The following is a 23,657-nucleotide window of genomic DNA, read 5'->3' on the forward strand; positions in this document are numbered from 1 at the left end:
GTTGCCACTTGGTGAATTCGATAGCGTAAGGTAAGGATGTCTGCACTGGGCACAGCAGCAGTGGCACTTTAATACCAGTATGACCTTTTTTCTTTTTTTCAAAAACATAAAAAGACAACATGATAAAGATTTGCTGATGGAGAAAAAATTGACTTGTGTTTGCAGTCTGGCCAGGGACCCACACACATCTACTGTAACACCTTTTTGAGTGGCTGCAAAGTTTGTAACCATCTCAAAATGCAATGTTTTTATAATCCAAATAATCTGATCTGAAACTGATATTTAATTAATAAATAATTTTCTTTTCATTTGCAAAGATACAATGTTCAAAACTGTAAATCAGCACATATTTAATCACACTCTTACAAGTTGTAAAAAAATATATATCAAAGGAATTAGGCAGCCTATATGAAAAATAATTGGCAACTTTAAACACAAGAGAATATTCTTTAGAAAAAAGCTATAAAATCCTGTACAGTGAAATGTGAATCAAAGTTCTCATAAGTCTGAATCCAATGTGTTCTTCTGTAACCAGTCAATAATCTTCGTATTTACTATGTTAACCCATTCTAATCGAGCTTTCTTTCTTTTTTCTAATCTCTGTATTTCGCCTTCCCTTATACTTTCATCCATAGTGGTTGTGATGAACAGTTGCATCTTAAAAAAACAAAACAGAATATAGATATATCTGCACTTCTCAAAATATTTTAGGAAAATAAATGCTTGTTTAAAAACATACCAAACAACCCGCAATGTATAGAAATACCCTCCAATGCTTGCTCCCCCGGAGTGCATTGACTGAGTGCCTCAATGACCAAATGACCCGAACCAATCACTATAATGAGTGGATGAGTGGAGTACCCCTCAGTGTACCAACTCCATGGTCCTGAAAATTTTGGTAAAGTTGACAATAAACACTGAAGTTACCTTTGCATACTAAATGTCATCCAGTTAGGGTCTTTATCCACTTTAACTTGTGTTATGCTGGTCAGATGAGCAATGGCTCTATCTGTTGGCACTCACATGGGAGTCCTTGCCCACAAATTCCATCCACCCACAACATCTGCATGCATACTTCACAGCTTTTCAGCAGGAACTGAGCTGTTCCTTATAAGAATAAAAAGCATTTGTCCTCCCAGTTCTTTTCCGCCATTATGGTCAGCTAAACAGGTAGGGTCCCTGTCCAGCAACCAATATTCTACCATTAAGAGGAGGAGGAAAACTTTTCAGCCTCCAACAAGCTAAATGAAACCTTATTTATAGCCTCACCTCTTGGAATTGCAGTTCTGATGTGGCTTTCCATCCCAAATCTGTTAGTAATGTTTCAAATATTAGTTCATATTCTTTCACATACCTGAAAACATACAAATGCAGCTTTAAGTTAGGAAACAATATCCACATTTTACAAGGGTCGTTTATATTTAAACATGAAGAATTTTGCCGATGTTATAACACATGTGAATGTAGTGCCACAATGATCTGATTTCATGAATCTGAAGCTAAATTTCTGTAATGCATTCTGCTCTACATAACTGAAAAAAATAACCTCAAATATTACAACATGCAGTGCTTTTCTGCTATCTGCCCATATCTTCCAATTAACATTATTTTTTCATTGCATTTGCAAAGCAAATAGAAGTTTTGACCAGTGATAGGGGAGCAGTGACAGCAAGTGTCCTGTACATACAAAGTAAAAATAATGTTCTGTAACAATGCTAAAATGATGTTGCAGACACAATAAATAGTACCGGAGTTTCCAGTTAAAGTTCAAGAAAATGTTCTTTTATAAAACCAACATAATGAACATAATCACAAACAGGACAAATAAAAAAGACAAATTATGAAGGTTAAGAACCTAATTAGGGGCTAACTGCAGATTTTTTTGAGCTTAATGTGCAGGTTTACAGGTTTGCTGTAGACACAATTAGGTTTATATCACATGATGGTGAATATGAACTATCATGGCTTCTCTACTGTAACTTTCAATGAGTTTTAATATAGTGTTACAAGATCCTCTATATTCTCAAAGGCAGCTGGGAATATGTACATCTTTATATTTTTGTGCAGCCCATGCCTCTTGCAGTTGTTTTGCATTTGTTGCCAGGGTTTACCTATACGGATAAGGTTAAAATAAAGCATAGATGTCTGGCTTTTTGTTGCTGCAATGTGCAATATGAATTGCAGAGTTACAGATCAGAAAGCAAAGAATTTGCTGCAATACAAAGAATCCAGTATGCCCAATAAAGACAGCACTTACGAATCCTCCTTAAAACGATGCCAGTTCTCTTTCAGGAACTCCCAGGCTATGTGTCTGCCTATATCATTCTTAAACATATCCGAAAATGTATCCAGTAAACTATGAGCCCCGTCAGTCACAGCAATATCCAAATAACTGTAACAACAGAATGCAAGTGGTTATTTTCCAAAATGATATTGCAAGAAAGTACTTAGTGATATTTCTAGGAAAACTAAAAACATCTGTAGTCAATATTAACCATAAAGATAAGCATGAAAAAAATTTGGAAACCTAATTGAACAATATGCTGTTCCTTAAATTGATTGATTTACAATTATTACAACTAGAAAGGTTAGGATATTTAAAGATGAAGTTTAATCTGCTGTTATTTTGCCTTCCTTGTCCCCCCCCCCCATCAAGATATGAAATACATTTGTAATAATAATATTTATGTTACTATTACACACCTTTTTTAGACAAATCAATGTTATTACTTGGTGTCTGCGCTTCTATCTAAATGGTGGTAGGTGCCAGCAGGCTGCTTTATATAGATTCCTGAAAAGCACGCCTCTCAAGACACCCCAGCCCTGATGCAAGCAATGGGCTGGCATTTGGGAAAATTTGCAGCTACCAATTGTCTTGATGGATGGTTGACCATCTGGAAGAGTGGCAAAATTATAGAATAATTACATTTGCATACAAGCTGCCTTAGGTAATGCTCACATGTGATGTTGAACCTCATTGATAAAAAGAGCTAAAGTCCAGGTAATCTATAGAGAAGGTCAGGGGTAGTAAGGCAGAAAAGGGCTAGATGATGTTCCACCACAGATATTCTTATGGCATGGTTCCACCACAGACATTCCAATAGTATTATTGCACTACAGATTATCCTATGGCATTGTTTCAACACAGACATCCTTATGATACAATAAAAAGCCTGCATCTGATGACAACATTTCAAGTTGTGCCTGCTTACCGATACAGTAGCCATGGCTCCTTGGTACAGCTCAGGCCATTTTTCAGGTGACTGTAATCCCAGACATCTCCAAGGTCTGATTTGTTGAAAACATTCCAGGCATGATCCCATTCCTTTTCACCACCCTCTGCAATACCATAGCAATAAACTGTCCCTTTGATGGATTGTGGTATTCTTTAGAATTAGAAACCATAGAGAAAGTATATTACCATGGTGCTATAATAAGTGATCAGACATATTTACAAAAGGAGTGAAAGATGCATTGTAATGTGCACGCGGAGGCAACCACTTACAGCCTATTACTTTAGCCTAAAAAATTAAAACAGTAAAAAATAGGCTCTTACAGGCTGTGGTGGATTGCAGCTAGGGATGAGTGAGCAAATTTTTTAAATTCCGTTCCGTGGTGAATTGGGCTGTTCTCTCTTACCAAACCAAACAATCGCTCCCCTGATTGCTCTTGCAGCCCTTTACTAGTTGTATGTGTTCCTGGATAGAGTTTCTCTATCCAAGAACACAGGAGAAACTCTATCCAGGATCACATACTACTAGTATCATGGCTGCATTTATGAATGGAGCCGTGAGAATCCTCTGCTCAGTGAGAGATCCCCAGGCACTACAGGTTAGAATGAGGGCTTGCCAGGAGGATTATTCCCGCTGTATTTATGAACTCAGCCGTGATAATCCTCCTATAGTCATTTCCGATGGTTTCGTGAAATTTCACTGAACCATCGGAACTTTAAGCAATTTTTCGCGAGAATGCCAGAGGCATTCTCGCTCATCTATAATTGCAGCACTCTGCACATTGTTCTCGGCACGCCCCAAATAAATACTATATAAATTTCTCCCAATAGCAACCAAGAATTGGCTTTGTTTCATTCAATTTTTCATTGTACTTCCATTTGTCATTTTCCAGCGAAAGCTGGTATAGACAACATTATATTATTAATGTACATTTTGATCAGTTTAGCAGAATACCACAACGGAAACCTTGACCTTCAGATTTCTTGGAAAGGTTATTTCAAATCAGAGATATTATTGCTTTGTTACACAATCATAATTAATAAAATCAACAGATGAAAATGTGACACATAGACAATAGACAAAAGACAATATATCTGCTAAGCCTTCCTTTGGTTTGTATAAAAGCAATGTGTACAGAAAGTGTTTCCATTTTATCCTACTGGTTTTTTGAAGCTTTTAAAGAACTACCCAATAAACAAGTTTAAACAAGTTGCTATTAGACTTTAAACAAGTGGTTCCTAAGCGAAATGAAACCTACTTGCAGCTTGATTAAAGCGACAGTCAACATGGCATGGCCATGGCACTCTCAAGCCACGAGAAGTGATAAGTTTTAGGATCTGTGTTTTGCATTCCAAAACTGGAGCTAAATTTAAAGGTGTCATAACCAATAGCAAGAAGTAGAAATAGCTAGCACTAAATAATGCTTTGTAAAATCTTACTGTACACACTCTTATACCAGCTGAATTGCCTATGCTTGTTGTACACTAATCATAAGGCTGCCATTCCCGACTAACCCTAAACTTAGTAGATAAGATTTTTATTAATACAGTAATGTATAAAAAAAAATTTCTGGGTTTGTGACGTTTAAAAAAAAAACTAGTTGTGGCACCTCCTGTACTTCTCCCATGATTGGTGTGCTTTAGGATGGCTCAGCCAAACCCGGACCACAAACGTAAAATCTCTACCAATTCTTTAGCAAAGTTACATATTTGATAACCTAATTGCAAAATAATTCTGAAGCCAACCAGTGGGAATGAAAAACATGGGAACATTACCTATACAACAATCCAGTATAAAGGAGTAAGCAACTAATAAATGTGTTATAGAAGGGAGAAGAAAGTTGTTGATATTTTCCAAGTCACAGACAGAAAGAAAACATCACTCTTTGCAATTCATTGGCAAATTAAAAAGAAAATCAGGCAATTTACTGCATTTTTTTATGAGACTTTGTAGCAGACTAAACATCAATATTTCTTAGGAAAACCACCACAGGGTCCTTTAGCACCATTATATTGCCTGGCAGAAAAACGGACAACCCTGTAGTGCAAAACAAAGGGTTGCTGTTGTTTGAGACAACTGTTCTTGGATCTGTTAGAAACATTATTTTGCTTGGCAGAGCAATATACAATCAATTGCAGGATTATAAAAATACATTTGTATTTGATAAGACTGTGTTACTTTAGAAAAAGAAAATTGAAAATGTAACCTATTAAAACATTGCACCTTAAAGTTTCAACTGTTTCATCATTTTTTTTTTTTTTTGCATCTTGTAGAACTTGTTCTGGGAGAGATGGGCAGATCTTTTATTGCTGTGATAAGTAAGTAATTAATGTCCCATTAAATATCTATACCTCTTCTAAATCATTATTTAAAAGCAGTTTGTCTGAGCAACTATTAGCATAGGTAGGTAACATGAGAAAAATAGATGAAAAAAAGCATTATGCTCGTGTTTGACCTGCACTCTTCTCCGCCCGTGCCATCTAGACAAAAGAAAGCTTTGGTAGCTGTGTTATACATATAGGAGCAGGCAAAGGCTAATAAAAGGTTACTATTTGAATGAATTTACAAAAAGTTACTTAAAGAAAATGTCGATTTCAGTCTGCCTAAGAAAACATTCAGTGTATATACTAGACATATAAAGCATAAATATGTAACTTACCCATTACTGGAAGTGTTAGCCATCCATTTGGTATAGATGTCACTTGCCAAACTCAGACAGTCTTGCAGCCCAAGGGAACAAGCAGTTTTAAAAATGACATCAATTCCTGTACTTTAAAGGAGAAAAAAAGTACAGATACACATTCTTAAGTAAAAACATTAATGGTTACTACTTGATTATATAGAAATGCACAGAATTGTGATTATAATAATATATATATATATATATATAGTATATCTTCTCAATTCCATTTCCCTCTGACACCCTTGCATCCCCTATCAAATGGCATCAATGGGACAGTAATTTAAAGACAAAGCACAGTAGTTTGATTTTAATATGATAAGTTCAACTGAAGCATTAATGAAGAATTGTAGGGATCTGAACCTAGTTAGTGAAATACCAGATAAAAGGGGCAACTTTATCAAGAACAAATTATAGAGTACAGGTATATTCAGAATCAACTCAGTCCAAAGGTGTGAGAATAAAAAGATTGGGGGTGAGTGAAATGAGAAAGTCTGAGAACAGGGTATAATTTAAGTTTCAGGATCTCTGCCATTTGCGGGAGAAAGTTGTATAGAGGTTAAAGGTAAGAAGGTTGTCGCCAGAAAACGTCAATTCTGAGTTTTTGAAATAGGAGAGAGTACAATGTTTAGAAAAGACCATATCAAGTGTAAGTCCTGCAAAACAGAGGAAGCTAATGGTGGAGATGGGATTTGTTGAGTTATTCAATGCAACACTGTAGTTACCAAGATTTAGTTTAGGTAATGGCAAGAAATATGCAGAAACCAATGTGTCTGGAATATAGGAGACTGGGCCTGGAGGTTTATAGACAACAGTGACTATAAGGAAAAGGGAGCAAAAGAAAAAAAAGCCGGTAACATGTACAAGGAAAGAAGGAGGTTAAGGAGGACTCAGTAGGTATAGTGAGGGGAAAGAAGAATACCCATTTGTAGGTATAGTGAGGAAAAAGAAGAATACCCATTTGTAGGTATAGTGAGGAAAAAAAGAATACCCATTTGTAGGTATAGTGAGGGAAAAGAAGAATACCCATTTGTAAGTATAGTGAGGGAAAAGAAGAATACCCATTTGAAGGTATAGTGAGGGAAAAGAAGAATACCCATTTGTAAGTATAGTGAGGGAAAAGAAGAATACCCATTTGTAAGTATAGTGAGGGAAAAGAAGAATAACCATTTGTAGGTATAGTGAGGGAAAAGAAGAATAACCATTTGTAGGTATAGTGAGGGAAAAGAAGAATACCCATTTGTAGGTATAGTGAGGGAAAAGAAGAATACCCATTCCACCACCTGTCTACCAGGTTTGGAGTTATGTGTGAAGTGCAGGCCTCCATAGGTCAGTGCAGCAACAGAAGTGCAGTCAAAGGGTGAGCCAGGTTTCAGTGAGTCAGGGTGTTAAAAGATTTAAATAGAAATAATTTATTTACTATATATGAATTAGTGTTCTTTGCAAATTACACAATCACTTTGACAAGCATGGGATTCTCTAACTATAAAAATATAACCATTTTTATCTATCTGTAGTTGTGACATAATACTGCTGATCTAAGAACCATGGAATTTTAATTATAATTTGAGAAATGCTATTTTGTAAGTGCTGTAATAAAAATTCTACTATAGAGGTTACGTTAGGTTCTTGTTAGTAAGTGTAGTCATAATTATTTAAAACAATCATAAGTGTACGGCACTTACTGAACAAAAAAGTCATCAGCAGTTTCATCGAAATTTCTTTCAACAATGCTTGCATAATGTTGAAATATTGGTTTAATTCTTTTCAAAATATATTTCTAAAACAAACAAACAAATGAATAATGAACGGAGTAAATTAAACTGTGCACATACATATAAAACAGTTTTGACCACTGTGTTTCACATACCTTGGATTTTTAGTTAAGGCCCCCTTCACATTGTCATGCTGCGGTAATACACACTTGACTATTCATGTTATTGCAGTGCATAGTAACGCCTATGTAAGTGGTATTAAAGTTTAAGTGATGCAGAGACTTTTATTCTGAAAAGCACTCCAATGCACCTTTGTCAAGGCGAATGCACAACAGCACAATGTTATAACTGGCAATGCACTAATAATGCCATGTGCTACACACCCAAAATACTGCATGCACTTTTTTGGGTGAGATTTTTGGGTATTAGGTAGTATGCTCAAATGAAAGGCTGCCCTAATGTGTGTTAATGCAGATTTTCCAACATCGGTCCAACAGTGCCAAGTCAGCCTTAAGCTTTCAAGTAAATTAGATGTTGCAGTACAGAAATAGGCAAACGCTTGCAATCCAATTCAAGATTTTTTTAAGGTACAAGATATATACAGATGAATAAAAGCAGAACAAGTTACACACTACTTGGTCTGGACCTTGTTGTAAAATTAGAATCTATATACAAGCATTAAAGCCAACGTCTTCCCAGATCTTTATCCCATACTGCTACACACATATACAGGAACATATATACAACAGAGTGGATCACAGTGGGTGATGCAGGTTGTATAGATCTAACAGGATAGATGGCACAGGTGATGCAGGTTGATGGCTCTAACAGGTTGGAGAAAAGTGGGCTGATGAAGGTTCTATGGATCTAACACAATGCAACACAATGGGGGGGTAATGAGGGGTGTATGGATCCAACAAGTGAAGTTGTACGGAGCCAACAGAATCCACATTGTATGGGAACATTTTAGATGACACTGTCTATTTACTTTGCCAAGGATAATTATTATTTTTTTTAGTGATATTGATTCAAATCAGAAATGTGATAATAAATAAAATTCAAATTACTTTTATAAGCGGAAAAGAATGATATGTCACCAGTGACTTCTTGTAGTTATGCATGTGTTTCAGAAAAATGTACCACACAATTACTTCCATTTCCTGTTCCAGGTATCTTGATAAACTGAGGGCAGTTTCATAATCCAGGTGTCCAGAGCTATAAAAATAATATAAAAACAGGGTGCATTGTATAGATTGTTTCCAATTATTGACACAAAGCTCATAATAAAATACAGATGACAACATAAATTCATCTCATAATCTGCTTTATTTTTTCAGGTAACTATAGCGCCTGGAAGTAAGTTATCATCACAAACTTTGACAGAATTGGTCCATAATGAAAAGGTGTAGGTACACCAAAATGTGGTATTAAAGCCCAACCGAACTTTCGTTTAAATTAGTAAAATAAATTCAATTTGCATCAAATGAAAAAAAAAGACTTTGCACACTTTTTTTTCATACAACTAAAATGTATATAACTGATTTAAATTGTGGGTTTATTTGAGCCTTCAGGTAACTCCTTTATTAATAAATGTCAGAACAGAGATCATTCTGCATGTATATGTGCACAAGCCCAGGTGCTTGCAATAAGATTCAAGTGGAGTGGATGCAACTTAGAAAGCATCAGGCAAACATGAATCAGTTTGCATCAGTTCACAAAAGGCTTTACTACACCAATGATGAAGCAAATATATTTTTATGTTTGTATAACCACAATTTAAACAGACACCGATGTTTATAAACTGAATAAAAAAATGAGCTGTGCCCCACATTCCATTTAATGTGTCTACTTCTCCAAGATTGCTAAACAGGAGGAATAAACTGGCCTTCCTATCCTTCTTATGCAGATTAGGGTGGCAGGGTGATAAAGAGGAAGTCATTTTATCTTACACATTAACTAACCAAATAAATTATAGGACGAGCAGATGTGTAGGTGTGATCTTACATCTGAAGAAAATATAATTTGGAAGAACTTATTTTTCATGATTATGACTGTTTGTACATGAAAAAGGCAGACTCTGCTAGCAAGGGTGATACCTTTGAGGAAATGATAGCTGGTAGAAAATATTGGTTGACTGTTTATTCCCCTTCCCCCATGAATAATCTGCTGGGGGTATTAGTTGCAGTCTGCTTGTACTAACAAACATGAGATTCCAAGCCAGGTGAAGCTACGGGGGTCTCATTGTATTACAAAGAGGGCCACCTGTGCCCTAGAACATGTTGTCCTAATTACAGTTATCTGTCTATATGTGGGTAACTTCAAAGGCAGGAACCTTGGTTAGGAATGCAGAGAGAAAGAATATTACATTATATCAATGCCAAAACAAACAGCAGCAGTAAAAATAAATTCTGGTATTTTGTCTGCAATAATAAGTGCTTTAATTCCATATGTATGTATTCATTTATCACCCAAGCCAGAGTAAACTCAGATTCATACAAAGTTTTCCTCCGGAAAGGGTCATATCCATTTACAACAATATCATACCAACTGCCAGTTTTTCAAAAATTCTACTTTCTACTCACTTTGACAGCATAAAAGCATCATCAATGAGCTGAATTCTGTTTGCCACTGGTAGCACCTGCATGGTCAATAAACACAATATCAGAATATACCATCAATAAATATCATAAAGAAAGATCATATGTACTTGTTAAGCACTAAACATTTCCTATTTGACTCTCATATATCTAGTTACAATATTCACAGCAGTTGGGTTCGCTGCTACAGTGGTAATGTACCATAGCAAAAACAATATAATTAAAAAAAGGAAAACATATAAAGCTAATATCAAAAACAAGCAAACATAATCCTGGTTTTGTATGTAATCTCATTGGATTTTTTAATATATCTAAACCCAAGAACAAAAACAAATAGCATGTTGAAGGTTCACAAACATTACATGCAGTGGATGTGTTAGTCTCAATTTGTTTTTTAATCCTTTTATCTGCATTTTCACTTCTTCATTCTATCAACAGATACATCAAAATGATTTTTAATGTATATTTCACATACCAAAATAGAACAAATAAGGGAAGTTCTTTGTTAGAGTTTACATATACTTTTATCGATCCGGTTTCACAAATGACTCCTTAATTATTTTAAAATGGTATAGTAGAATAAACTTCTCTTCTGCACATGTGTTTATGTGGCACATGTGGATAGCAATATAAAAGAGCATTACACATTACCTGTGATTCTTCTTCAAGTGCTTTTGCAAGATTATTCCAGTTTTTTTCGTCATAATTTATTCTGTAGTACCCAGTTACGTGAGTATTTAATATAATCCACTCATTATCAGTTGTAATCATTTCCGGGAAAGTTTCTGAAAATTAAGAGTAAAACTACATTTTGAATGTTAACCAGTATTTAAAGCCATCTGATAACTTAAGAAAATGTTTCATACTATGATATCAAGATAGCAATTGAAAAACAAGACATGGGTTCATGTACAGAAAATGGTGTAACAACCTAAGCCATTATCCATTCTAACATAATATTTTATGAAGATACTGGAAGCAGAAGCTTATCCTGGATTATATAGTTTTCCTCAGCAGGTTTCACTTTGTCTACTTATGGGAAAGCAATGAATGGTCATGGATCCAAAGCCCTACTAGTTCTAATCTTGGAAAGTAGAATTCATAACCTTGATGATGTAGAAATCTGAAAATGGTTGAATAGTAAAAAAATAAAATAATTCAAAAAAATAATGAGAGGGCTGATAGCACTAGTTAAAAATGCTGTGTGCTGTCACCCCACAAAGGGGCATTTCTAACAAAGCAACAGGTGTTGTTCTACATTTTCATGTTTTTGTTCATGTTATGTAATAATATGTATTGCAAAAAACTTACGACATGTCTTTTCATTCCATTGCTTTGACATATGTCTTTTGAGTATGAGAGAGAGTGAACCTGAAGGATTCTGTTGCTTATGTTCTTTTAACTCTGCTAGTTACCTAGCTGTTGTCTGGAACAAGTGTTCCCAAAAAAATGTATGCTCTCCATGGCTGGAGAAGATAGACTATCATGGGTAAACCTGTGTAATCCAGAAAACCTAGAATGGACCTAGGCCAGAATTAAAGAGAGAGAGCATTTTCTCACACACAGTCAGTGTAAGTAATACAATAAAATGATTTGAGTTTGTGAATTTTACCCCCACCAGATCTGTCCACTTATATCCACTTATAAATGTATTAGGCCAATCTACTGTAAAAAATGTTCGGCTTTTGAATCAGCCAAAATACATAAATGACATATTAAAAAGACCATAAATACTTACTCGTCTTAGTGTCTAACCATAGTGTTGGCTGCTTTACTCCATTTTTCATCCAAGAGATCGGAATAATCCATGTATTGCTGTAGAAAATAAACAATATAGACCATTTATCAAGACATACATGCTTATAACAATTCCTATCCAAGATTGAATGAACTGATATAAGATTAGATTGCATTTTTCTGTCTTCCTTATTATTTTCTGAGCACAATTTTTGAAACTAAAAAACATATTAACGTTATCATCCAAATCCTGATCTGAAATGATCTTTAAGAAAATAACAAATGGAAAATTTAAGTCTAATATAATCCCTAAGTATACCAGCCTATCACAAATATTGCAAGAATGTAAAAATGAAAGTAGCTTTTCAGCTAAAAGGTAGAAAAACGCTTTTAAATAATTCAATGATATAATGTTCTGGGCTGGACTTGCCATCAGGCATGGTAGACATATCTCTGGAGGTGCCAGTTGTTGTTGTCCATCCCTCATCAAATACTGATAACAAAATCAGTACTGTAATTTATTCCATATTGTGGGATATAAAATGACCAAAAACAATCATACAGTGACCTGACCAATTATAGTCAAGGCTTTATTTTAAGCGCAGATCTAAAAGCCTACTGCTACAAATGATATTGATGGTGTGAATATTATACATGCATTAGCAGCAACATACTTGTTATCACTTGTGACATTTTCAGCACTGGCTGTCTTGAACTTCTCTTGGGTCAATGTCCCAGTGGATGTGTTTACCGTCACTAGTGGTATGCCCTTTTGCCATGTCCATGAATTCATGATCTGTTGCAGTGATGTTGGTAACTTAACTTCATCTTGATCATCTATAAACTTAGAAAATGGTATGTGCTGTTGACTTTGATTTAACAGTACACACGTATGCTTTATTAATAATAAGGGCAAGTTCATATTCAACCTAAAATCCATGAGACCACCCTGCCTAACCTTCCGTAATATAATCTAGGTAAATACAAATATTGTATTACATTAATGTTGTAGAAGGTTCTTTCTAGTTAGTGGGTGAATAAATCCTTTTCAGATCATTATCATGATTACTTTTCAGCCACATTGAAAGAAGCTTGTTGTTTACAAAACTCGCTAAGTCATCAGATCTGACTCATCACTGGGTACCTGGTTTCTGTTAGGCAGATGAAGCTGTAAAGCAAAGGGAAAGACGCAGTCTGGTCATGAGAACATGGTTGTGGATTCTCTGTATAGAGAATACAGCTGCCCTTATATTATATATGATAGATTTAAGTATATGGTACATTTAGATAAAACAATAAAATTGTTTAACTTTGGTATGGTAAAGCATAATTATTTAGCCAAATAAATAAAAATATTCTAAATATTTCTAGGCACATATGCTAATTGAAAATGCTTGAAAGGACATCACAGACAAACTTTCGCATACTGTTAAACCATCCCCAACCCTTCCATATTAGAACATAACTGCAATAGTTTTATTACACACAGAATTGGCGTGTGATTAGAGAACTAAGGAAGTGATCATCCCCCAGGACATCTACATACTGCGGAAATTGCAGTAAATGTATAATGTAGAAACCACAATTTAGACAAGCTTTCTCAATCTCTGGGCGCCCAACAGATATAACCAACTAACTGAGAAATCCATTCTGAACTGTACAGAAATAGTAACATCCCAGTTTTGGAAGTGCATGTTTTTCGTGTTGTAATGTTCTAGTAAGTAGATTTTCCATCAGATTTTCCAGACATACAACAGATGTTGCACTCATCTGTTCCTATTAGCATGAGTAAAGAGGAATCATCTTTAAACCATTGTATAATACACTGAAAAAGTAGAACTAAACCAGAGCCATTATGTTCTACATAGATCAGTCATTACTGATGCTCTTGGTTCGGTACTGGTACCTTTTACGTCAGAGATATGAGGATTCAGTGTTTGTGATTGGTATTTATTTTAGGAATAAAGTGAAACTTTATACAAATATAGGGAATAAGGGAAGTATGCTTCTTTACCCCAAGACAACATGATCATTTAAACTTTGCAGTGCAGATGGGGACCTGCTCTAAGGTTTTTATTGTAAATCCCTTGAGTTGCACTTTAAGGGTTATCATAAGGTTACTTTTCAGTAAAAACCTTTATGAGTTACCCAGTCCATTCCTATTTTCTATGGAGGCACTCAGATTTCAGATGCAGTGTTGACCCACTCAGCACTGCTTACCCTTCCCCGATCTACAGTAGATGAACCTACAAGTTTTATAGAAATAAATAAGAAAGTCAACAATCTTCTATTCAAAAAATGTAATATTTAACAGTGATTCATTTAAATCAAGACAGTATTTTTCTAAGATTTTCTCATGCAGTAGATTTCAATTGCATTCCCAAAGGGACATCAATTGTGAAACATTGCTAGAGAAGTTTTCATCATTGTATTTCCTTTAGTAAGACACTGAAAAAGAACAAACATGCATACAGAGAAGTCAGAGCTCCTGTCTTACATACTTGTTCTAGGTGTCGGGGACTTATTTCTGAACTGAGGATGGAAATATTGGCCCTTAGTTTTCACCCTCAAATATAACATGGCAATTGCATGACTTTTTTGTCTGAGCAAACAAAACTACATAATGTAACAAAAAGAAGGTTTATGAATGCAAATCACAATACAACATATGGATAATTAAATGCTATAGAAACCACAAAGTATGATTTATATTGGAATAAGATAGAAAAAAGTACCATTTGCATATGATTCCACAGATCATCCTGGTCAGCATTTGAGAATGAAAATGTCTTCAAGTATGACTGTGATGAGACAAATGGAAGGTGCATTACTTCTTGAGGGCGTAAGCAGAGAGATCCATGTTGTATCAATGAATCAGCTGTGCCTGTCTAGTCTTATATTGCCAAAAGTTCAAAAATTCCATAAATGATTTTCTAAACTCACGCTGATCCCTTTGATGAAGAGTCTCTCTGTCAGGAAGGAGGTAGCCATTCGAAGCAAAGCAGATGCCTGCAGCAAAGAGGACACTGTGTAAAATTATATGCTAAGGTTTTTGATACAAAGTAACACATTTAGTAATTGACTTTTTAACAACCATTGATTATTTAGATTAAGCACATGAAACACCACTCATGGACTGGTCTACCTAAAATGAATATATTGGTTTTGGCTGATTCTAACATTTTTGTATTACTCTTGGGAACTATATTGGCCATATATCTGTGCTTGACCATTATTGAGTAATACCATTTAAACCTTACTTTTATATACGGTATATTATGGGGAATGCAGCTAATAGCTCTAACAATGATTCAAAGCTTTTAGGTGAGCAGGAACAGTCAGGAACTAGGGCAAAAAGTTTTGAGTGTGCAAGAATTAAAAAAAAGCCAAGGGCTGATGTAGGTTCTACCTATTGTTAAATATCATTTGGGTGGATTTATCCTTTATTCTGAGACATTGTACACATTTATAGTTGCCTAAGTGCTGTCTGGATGAAAGGTACAAACACATCCCCAAGATTGACAATTGCCGAATTACAAATTACCTCAGGTGTTGTTAGAGGTGACAGAAGTGTCAATAGACACTGGCAATAGCCATATGAACTGTATAATGGGAATACATGTTAGAAAAAAAGAAAACCTGATCTGTGTCTTTAAAAGGATTAATGCCCACAAACTTGATCCACCAAATTGCTGGAGATACTTTGGGAATTTATCAAAACCATTTAATGTCAGCAGATTGGTGTTTTGATCAGTTTTGATTATCTGCTAATTCAAAAACAGAACTGAGAGTAATAGAAGGCTGTGTTATTAAATTCCGGGCCCAGATTCACCATTAAATACAGTCAGGTACCTATGGATGAGCGGGACAAATAGGTCACTTTTAGCTATAGATTTAGTGATTGGCTTCACATTTTTTTCTACATCATTAATAGAAATACAGTCCTCTCATAAAATCCTTTTTATACAGTATATACAGTATCTGTATATTTGGACTATTGGCACAAGGAACCTTAATGTATTATAATATTCTGGCACAGAGGTGGTATTTTGCCTAATTTAGCATTTTTATAGGCTCCAGTGATAATTTCATGCAACCATCTTTTTTTTTAAAGTAGATTAAAAGCTTCCAAAATAACCTCAGGCCAAGATTAGTGTTGTGTTCACTTATGCACCAATGCATGTGCTAAAATTACATGCATTGCATAAACATTTCTCACATTCTTTTTACTATTGTATGCTTGAGTCTTTAGAACAGGGCCTCCTAACTCGGGGTAACCATATACCCATATACCTTGTGGGGATGAGAACCAGATTTATCAATATGAATTACCTTGTGGCCAATAAAGGTTTTGCTTTGTTTTATCACTATCTATGTAAACCAGGATTATATGCATTACAGAACCTGTGATGGAGGTGGATAAAATTATTTCATGTGTTAGATACCATATCTAACATTATCAGTGTTTCTACCTCTGGTTTAACAAAATCTTTATGACTTTTAGGCTACTGTTCCTAGCTAGCCATGTGGGAAAAATAAAACCAATTTACTGACATCTTTTGAAGTCATAATGGAACCTAATAAAACTAGTAATGATGATAATGAACCTACCAACCTGGAAAATGGGTATAGGGACATATTGAGCAATACATTATCTGTCTGTAATGTTAAACAAGTTGATCTTGTAGGCCTTTGTTGCAGTTTTTTCATTTTTGAATCTAACAGACCCAAGTCAGTTATTAAAGATAGTTAGTCACAGCTGTGATGGGAAGAATGTGGTATCTCTTACCTTGTCATATGCAAATTCATCAAATAGTGACAATATATCATCCACATTTTCAACATCTTCTTCCTTCATTGATACAGCTCTGGCAGTTACTCGGGCATCTTTCTCAAAAATATTTATCAGGTTGTGCACCATAAAGAATTCATTCTGCAAATATAAAACCAATGCTTTGAAGAAACAAACTGACACCCTTTATTTACATCCTTTAAGCAAAAAGTAAAGTGCATATTGAATGTTTATGTTGCATCTGGATGCATTACAAAATAGACAGTGCAGGATTCTAATTGTGATTCTCCTTTTTACAATTGAAGCTTATACTACTTGGTCTATCCAGGGCTGGTGTTTTTTGGACTTGTTCATTAAGATTAATGGCTGTCCCACCCTTAAGGTCCCATTGTAAAAGTTTTTTAAAGCTAACACTTGGGCAAATGATAATTTTTTTATAACCCTCTCCCCACCCAACCGTGTGGTTAAATCTCTATTTATTGTATTTTTATGTATTTCTTAATATAGCAGCAAGAGCAGCACAGTGGCTCACAGGTTAGCAATCTGGTCTTTGCAATGGTGGGTCCCAGGTTTGAATCTCAGCCTGGACACTATCTGCATGGAGTTTTCAGGTTCTCCCCCTGTTTGTGTGGGTTTCCTCCCACATTCCAAAAACATGCAGTTAGGTTAACTGACCTTAGACTGTATTAAAAGATTAACATGCATACATTAACATATGACTGAGGAAGGGACATTAGATTGTGAAACCCTTTGTGGGACAGCTAGTGACATGACTTTGTACAGCGCTGCGTAATATGTCAATGCTATAAAAAAAAGATTGGGTAATAAATATTGGCATTTTTAAAATTAAGGAACAAAACATGCAGGGACAAAGTAAGTAAAATTAATAGAATTAAAAAAGTTAGTACAAGATAACATTCCATCCCATATGAACGTCTCAAAATATGCAATAAAAAGGCCATAATATACCAGATATATGTGCAATAATGACAAAGGAAGAGAAAAAAGCATACCGAAATACAGATCAATATTAACATAAATTGTGGGCAGACTTTAGACATAGACAAGATATGAACATCAACAGGAGAGGAAATAATTAAAAAGGATAATGCTGGAGCAGGAGATTCCCTAATAAAACATGAAGGAAACAAAAAAGGGGTAAATTGAGATGATGTTGTCAGAGGACCCCTTAAAAAAAATGTTAAAGTTAAAATGTACTGTCAATATTTTGGAGTTCTTCCTTGTACATACGCTCATTTACAATTTCAATCCACAATGGTAGAGGAGGGGTGGTAGAAGTTTTCCTAAAAGCAAGTAATAAACTGCCAAGCTAGTTTTTTGGACTGCTAATAATCTAGGGAACATGGACAGGAAGAAAAATTCAGGGTAATAAAAAGTTATTGGGACATATGGAAAAATATTGCATCAATATGAACAAACAGGATATTCCCATTGGATAAATACCTTCCTCCTCCTTTCATGTTCCAGAGGTTAGTTATTCTTTAAAGTATACCTGAACTCCAGATGCTTTTTAAATAAAAGCAATTTGTGTGTTCCCCTAAAGCATGGTTGGCTACATATCATTGATGTAATTTTAGAGACAGGAACTGTGATTATCTAAAGAATAGGACTTCACAGAAAAACAGGAAAGGTATGTAACTAATCATTTTTCAGATGAGAACATACATGTACTTTTCCTTCATGAAGTCTGATTTTCTCAGATATTCCTACTTTCTGCTTATTAGGTCTACAAGGAGAAAAAATGCATCTAGCTTAAAATGTTTCGGAGAAGAACATAACAATTTAGGAAGTGTATTGTTAATGTATTTTTCAAAGAAATGTATAATAATGTAGGAGGATAGAGGCAAGTATTTAGGAAAACAAATCTGAAAAAAATACTGATGACTTAGCACAGCTAAATGATGACATCTGCACAAACTCTTCTACTTATATCAAGCAATTATTTTAATAAAAGCTACTGCAAGAATCAGAAGAAGAGAAGACATGATGCCTGACTTGCCTGAGATGATTTAATGTTTTCTAAACTACAGCAAGTTTTCTGACCCTTCTGTGGCCACACTATCTCCTATAAGTAACTTTCCTAATTCAGCCACCAATGTTGAGGCTTAGTGCTGTCCCACGTTGCCCTGCTATTCTAGCAACTAGTGCTATGAGTGTCATTATCTTAAACAAAGTCCTACCACCTATAATAAACATCAATCTCTCACTTTTATATTACACCTTAGTACATATTGGATAGAATATTGAACAAGCATGTTCATTTCTTTACCCCTGAAAAGCTGGAAACAGAGTAATAATTGTAAGAAGTTTTGGCCCTACATGAGAAAGCTGTTAATGCAGAGAAATGTTCTTGCTAGAAATGGCACAGCATGCTTCTGCACTGTATGTAAGAGATAATTAGCCCCAAACACTCACCTACCCCCCGTTCATTTCCATTTCCAGGTGAGTGCCTTTTGCAACAATCTAGAGAAAAATTCACCCTGCTATGTTAAACAGAGAACCTCCATAATTGTCTATAAATGCAGCATAGCAAAGATTTTACACTGGGAAAATGTGCTGAAAATTGCTTCCATTTATATACCAACCCTAAGGATACACTTGGCTTATTCTGTGACCCCTTTTAACCAGTTTTTAGTGCTTGATTATTTTTCTCATCGCCACTTTCATATAAATACCTTAAATGATAGATTTTACTCTTCAAATGTCTTTTTATCACACAGTCCTTCATTATACCAAGAAAGAGTTCACAGTCCAAGGGAGCAGACCATCACTTCCCTCAACTAAAGGATCATCAATTTTCCTGACTAAACTTTTTGAGTTTTTTCCAAATAAAAAAAAAAAAAACACAAACTCATACTAACATTATAATAATACATACATAACTACTTTTGCCCTACAAGAAGTTCCATAGAAGCACCCAAAATCTGTCTAAGTAATCATTCAAAAGGTATATAATATATTTTCTTATTGATCGAGGGAAAAAATAACCATCAATTACACATTTTCAAAACATAGTTTGTAACTGTGTTACTGTTGCTTTTTTAGTGATTTGTATAGTAACTACAAAAATAATTTAGCTACCACCAGGAGGGTAGAGGGTAAATGCATTTCAGGCAGGTGGATATGTTAGGATTTACCATAGTATGTTAAAAGACTTGTATATCCAGATCAACTGAAAAGGTTGATTAGACAGGAAGTGATGGGGCAGTAAATGCAGGAAAAGAAGATATAGATAGCTAAACAGACTAAAAATGAACAGCCATGGCTAAACACCAAAGATCAATTCATCAAGTCCCTGTTGTAAGTTGAGTACACTTGTACACCTTCAAGAATAACTTTAGGCGTAGGAGTTTATGGCCAGGATATGAAAACAGTGTCTATGCTATACTAACTTTTCCTTTTATTTTGGATAGAATCAGAAAAGGTTAGATGAATAAACACAAGGAGATGGTCAGAACTGTATGTATTTCATCTGTGTATTCAGCTGTTTTCCCAGAGAGTTCAGCTTTAAATTGTATGGTGGGCAATCAGGTAAATAAAATAGTTATATCATTTACTCAACTTTTTAACAAAAAATAAAAGACTATTTTTTGAATACAGTGGAACATGGCACTGTACAACAGAATCTCTACATCTGAAAGTTTAGCAATACACTTTTGTCCATCCTTTTTTTTTACTTTTATGTCCACCCCATTGTCCTGCCCAATACAACTGGATTATGCATTGATGAACTTGCTGTAAACATAAAACAATATAGGATAAGGAGACTGTATAATAATAATAAGACTGTGGCAGGAATAATATGAGGTAACTGAATGCAGTTGTGTAATGGTGATCTTATCTTGCTTAAAAAACATCTTTGTTTATAAAACTCTGGAAAAATAAACCTACCAGTCTCAGTTTGGGGTCAGCCAGGCTAGCCCCAGTGAATTCCATGTAAGATGCAAACCCTTCATTTAGCCATATGTCATTCCACCACTTCATGGTAACAAGGTTTCCAAACCACTAGATTAGATAGAAAACATGAAATATCAATGGCTTTTATGGTTATTTTAGGATAGGGGGCTGATATTACTAAAGTGGTCAATAAACCTAAAAACTGATATTTGGGGTTTTTGTAGATGCTAAACAATTTTTCATAATATACACATGTTCTAAAAATTAATTTCAGTTATTTCAATGTGGTAAAAGTTTTAAGAGACTGCTGGGCCTTTGATTATATAGAGCTTTTAGAATTAATTAACAATATTATTTATGACTGTGCTGAATTACCAGATTTCCCAGCAGGTCTGTTACTAGAGCTGCCTGTCCTTTAAAACCTGGATCAGTGTGTGGATAACTGAAAGAATCTGACTTATTGTAACCTAAACACCATCGATTTCCTCTTTGGCAAGGCCAAGTGAATTGATAAAGAGCCACTACACCAAAACCAAAGCTACTACACTGGATTTATTGAGGTAAAATATACTAAAGACATATTTACATGTTTGTCTATAAATGTAAATAATTTATTGATAGTAAGCCAACAATAAAGTGTGCTGGCAGGCAGTGTACGAAAAACATTTTAATTACAACATACATCATACAATTAAACAATCTAACAACATGCACAACATTTTACATTTACCTTAAATTCAGTCAACAAAAAGTTTAAACAATCAGGGTAATTGATAGAAAACATAGTAGGACCCATGAGATAACGATAGTCAAATGCTCCAAATAATGAATCCAAGGATTTTAAATAATATGATTACCAATTTTTTATTTGTAGATGTCTAAGGCTACGTACGCATGTGCAATAACTGTTATTGGAAAGGATTTTTCACAATCCTTTCCAACAACAAACGGCTGCATGATGCATGAACGAGCGCTGTACATACATCACTGTTCTGCTCTATGGAGAGGGGAGAATGACGAATGCAATCCGTGGATTCGCTAGGATGGTCATTCGGACGACGAGCGCTATACACACGCCAGATTCTCACCCAATATCAGCCCTGAGCCAAATATCGGTCAAGGACCATTGCACGTGTGTACATAACCTAACTATTAATGGGTTGTGTAAGGTAATGGCAAAACTATTTAGTGGGATTTTGATGGGAACTTACATTACCAAGAATAATTTTAGGGTGGATGAATGTACACGCAAGATTTAACTACCCTCAGGTAACAGGACTGGGCCATGAGTACACAACAAAACCTCTTTGTGCGGCCTGCCATCCTTTTTGTTGAAGGGTGGGACCAAGCAATATTTAGAACTTGCAGATTCTACCACTGACAGTCAACTTACAGGAAATAGCAATCGAGATGGTCAGAAAAATAAACTGTTCCACAGACACTAGATAGCTGTTTTAGTCAGGAGACTCTTACATTAGACTATCATGAAAAAAATTTAAAAAAGCTGAATCAGGTGTCTATAACCACATATCTATAATATTTTTTATGTATATTACCCCTTTATTAAATTAAATGCACGTAAATATGTCGAGTTGTGCAATACTTGTATCTTCCCCATCACTTCTACAAACTATGTTTATAACCCCTATGTCGGCAGCAGTTTCCAGTGCACGTTCACGTTAAAGACTACACTTTCCCTGTTTGTACGCACCTTTCCTCTAGTACGGTTTCTGTTTTTTTGGTCATTCTACCAGAAGCTCAGGCCAAACCAACTCATGTCCCACAATGTTACTATCACATTTTACCATTAAAATGTAAATTCTATTCAGTCAACATCCATTCACTCTCAAGACTCATAGTTAGCATGATTAAAAAAGATCTGGGACATTTTACCACATGCCTGGTGTCCTATCTCATGAGCAACAATCAGACAAGTCAACACTTTGGAGGTGCTGAATTTTTGATCTGGGTTATACATCAATGAGCTTTCTTGAAAAGTAATTAATCCCCAGTTTTCCATTGCACCAACGCCAAGGTCAGGCATTGCTACGAAATCTAAAAGAGAAGAAGATAGGAGTTCATCCTAACAAATATGGTTAAGTTAGATAGCAACCAATTTTCAAGAGTACAATACCATTGCTGAGCAAAATAAGGATAACAATACAATGTAAAAAGAGAAATATATTAGAATTCCTACTGAATCACACAAGCACTGCGGTATCTAACACTTGATGAAGCAGACCAGATCTGCGAAACGCGTTTAGTATAAATAATCATTCCTGATCTTTCAGTGATGGTAACAACCATAACCATTATGCACTCCTTTTGATGATTCATCTTTGTTGAAAGCATCAGAAGATATTCCTTGATTGATTTTATTGATATTATCATGGTTTATGTGAAAATGTATATGGTAATAAGATGTTTTAATGTTTTGTAAAATAAAAGTTTGCTTTTTTAATTAATGATTTAGTAAATCCCTCTTTATAATATATGTCTTGCTTTGCTTCTCCTATAAACAGGACTAACAAATATTTACCCTTTACTACTTACTTTGGGGTGTGTTACCTTTGATCCAATTTGATATAAAAGTGGGTTTTTAATTCTTCTGTGACTATAAACTTTAATCCACACATACATTCCCCGGTTCTTCTTTTCCTCTCACCTCAACATGCTTGGGACATTCTTAAATACAATTTTTTTTTTCATTACATACCTTATTTTGGACCCAGTAACAAGGGCAGGAAGGCTAGATATCCACTAGCCAGAAAAAGGAGCAGACTCTGGGAAAAAGAATATCCCATCTTCGATGAAAGAAATTTGCCTGCCTTTGCAAGGTTTTTAATGTACTACCCTGTTTCCCCTATAATAAGGCACTGCCTTATATTTTTTGAAATGCCAATATATGCCCTAGGTCTTATTTTCAGGGGGATGTCTTATTTTTCCATGAAGAAGACTACAGTACACATTTATTGTTGAAAATCA

The 23,657-nt window shown here is 35.0% G+C and overlaps 1 protein-coding gene across 2 annotated transcripts in view; it reads right to left on the reverse strand.

Annotated features, from left to right (window-relative positions):
- Window positions 1-263: 263 nt before the first annotated feature.
- Window positions 264-23,657, reverse strand: part of LVRN (laeverin) — a 62,238-nt gene continuing 38,844 nt past the window's right edge. The window contains exons 5-20 of one of the 2 annotated variants that reach the window (XM_072416059.1): window positions 22,573-22,727; window positions 20,667-20,780; window positions 16,752-16,895; window positions 14,906-14,971; window positions 14,698-14,763; window positions 12,637-12,806; window positions 11,964-12,040; window positions 10,877-11,010; window positions 10,211-10,266; window positions 8,696-8,843; window positions 7,599-7,693; window positions 5,893-6,003; window positions 3,213-3,386; window positions 2,258-2,392; window positions 1,270-1,354; window positions 264-657 (exon numbers count right to left, since the gene is read on the reverse strand). In XM_072416059.1, the coding sequence (XP_072272160.1) occupies window positions 499-657; window positions 1,270-1,354; window positions 2,258-2,392; window positions 3,213-3,386; window positions 5,893-6,003; window positions 7,599-7,693; window positions 8,696-8,843; window positions 10,211-10,266; window positions 10,877-11,010; window positions 11,964-12,040; window positions 12,637-12,806; window positions 14,698-14,763; window positions 14,906-14,971; window positions 16,752-16,895; window positions 20,667-20,780; window positions 22,573-22,727 (1,889 nt within the window). In that variant the 3' untranslated portion in view covers window positions 264-498. Of the gene's footprint in view, window positions 658-1,269; window positions 1,355-2,257; window positions 2,393-2,709; window positions 2,895-3,212; window positions 3,387-5,892; window positions 6,004-7,598; window positions 7,694-8,695; window positions 8,844-10,210; window positions 10,267-10,876; window positions 11,011-11,963; window positions 12,041-12,636; window positions 12,807-14,697; window positions 14,764-14,905; window positions 14,972-16,751; window positions 16,896-20,666; window positions 20,781-22,572; window positions 22,728-23,657 lie in introns of those variants that run through there. The other variant, XM_072416060.1, reaches the window with a different exon arrangement.

The sequence above is a fragment of the Pyxicephalus adspersus genome, chromosome 6 (assembly GCF_032062135.1).
Source record: "Pyxicephalus adspersus chromosome 6, UCB_Pads_2.0, whole genome shotgun sequence".
NCBI classification, from domain to species: Eukaryota; Metazoa; Chordata; class Amphibia; order Anura; family Pyxicephalidae; genus Pyxicephalus; species Pyxicephalus adspersus.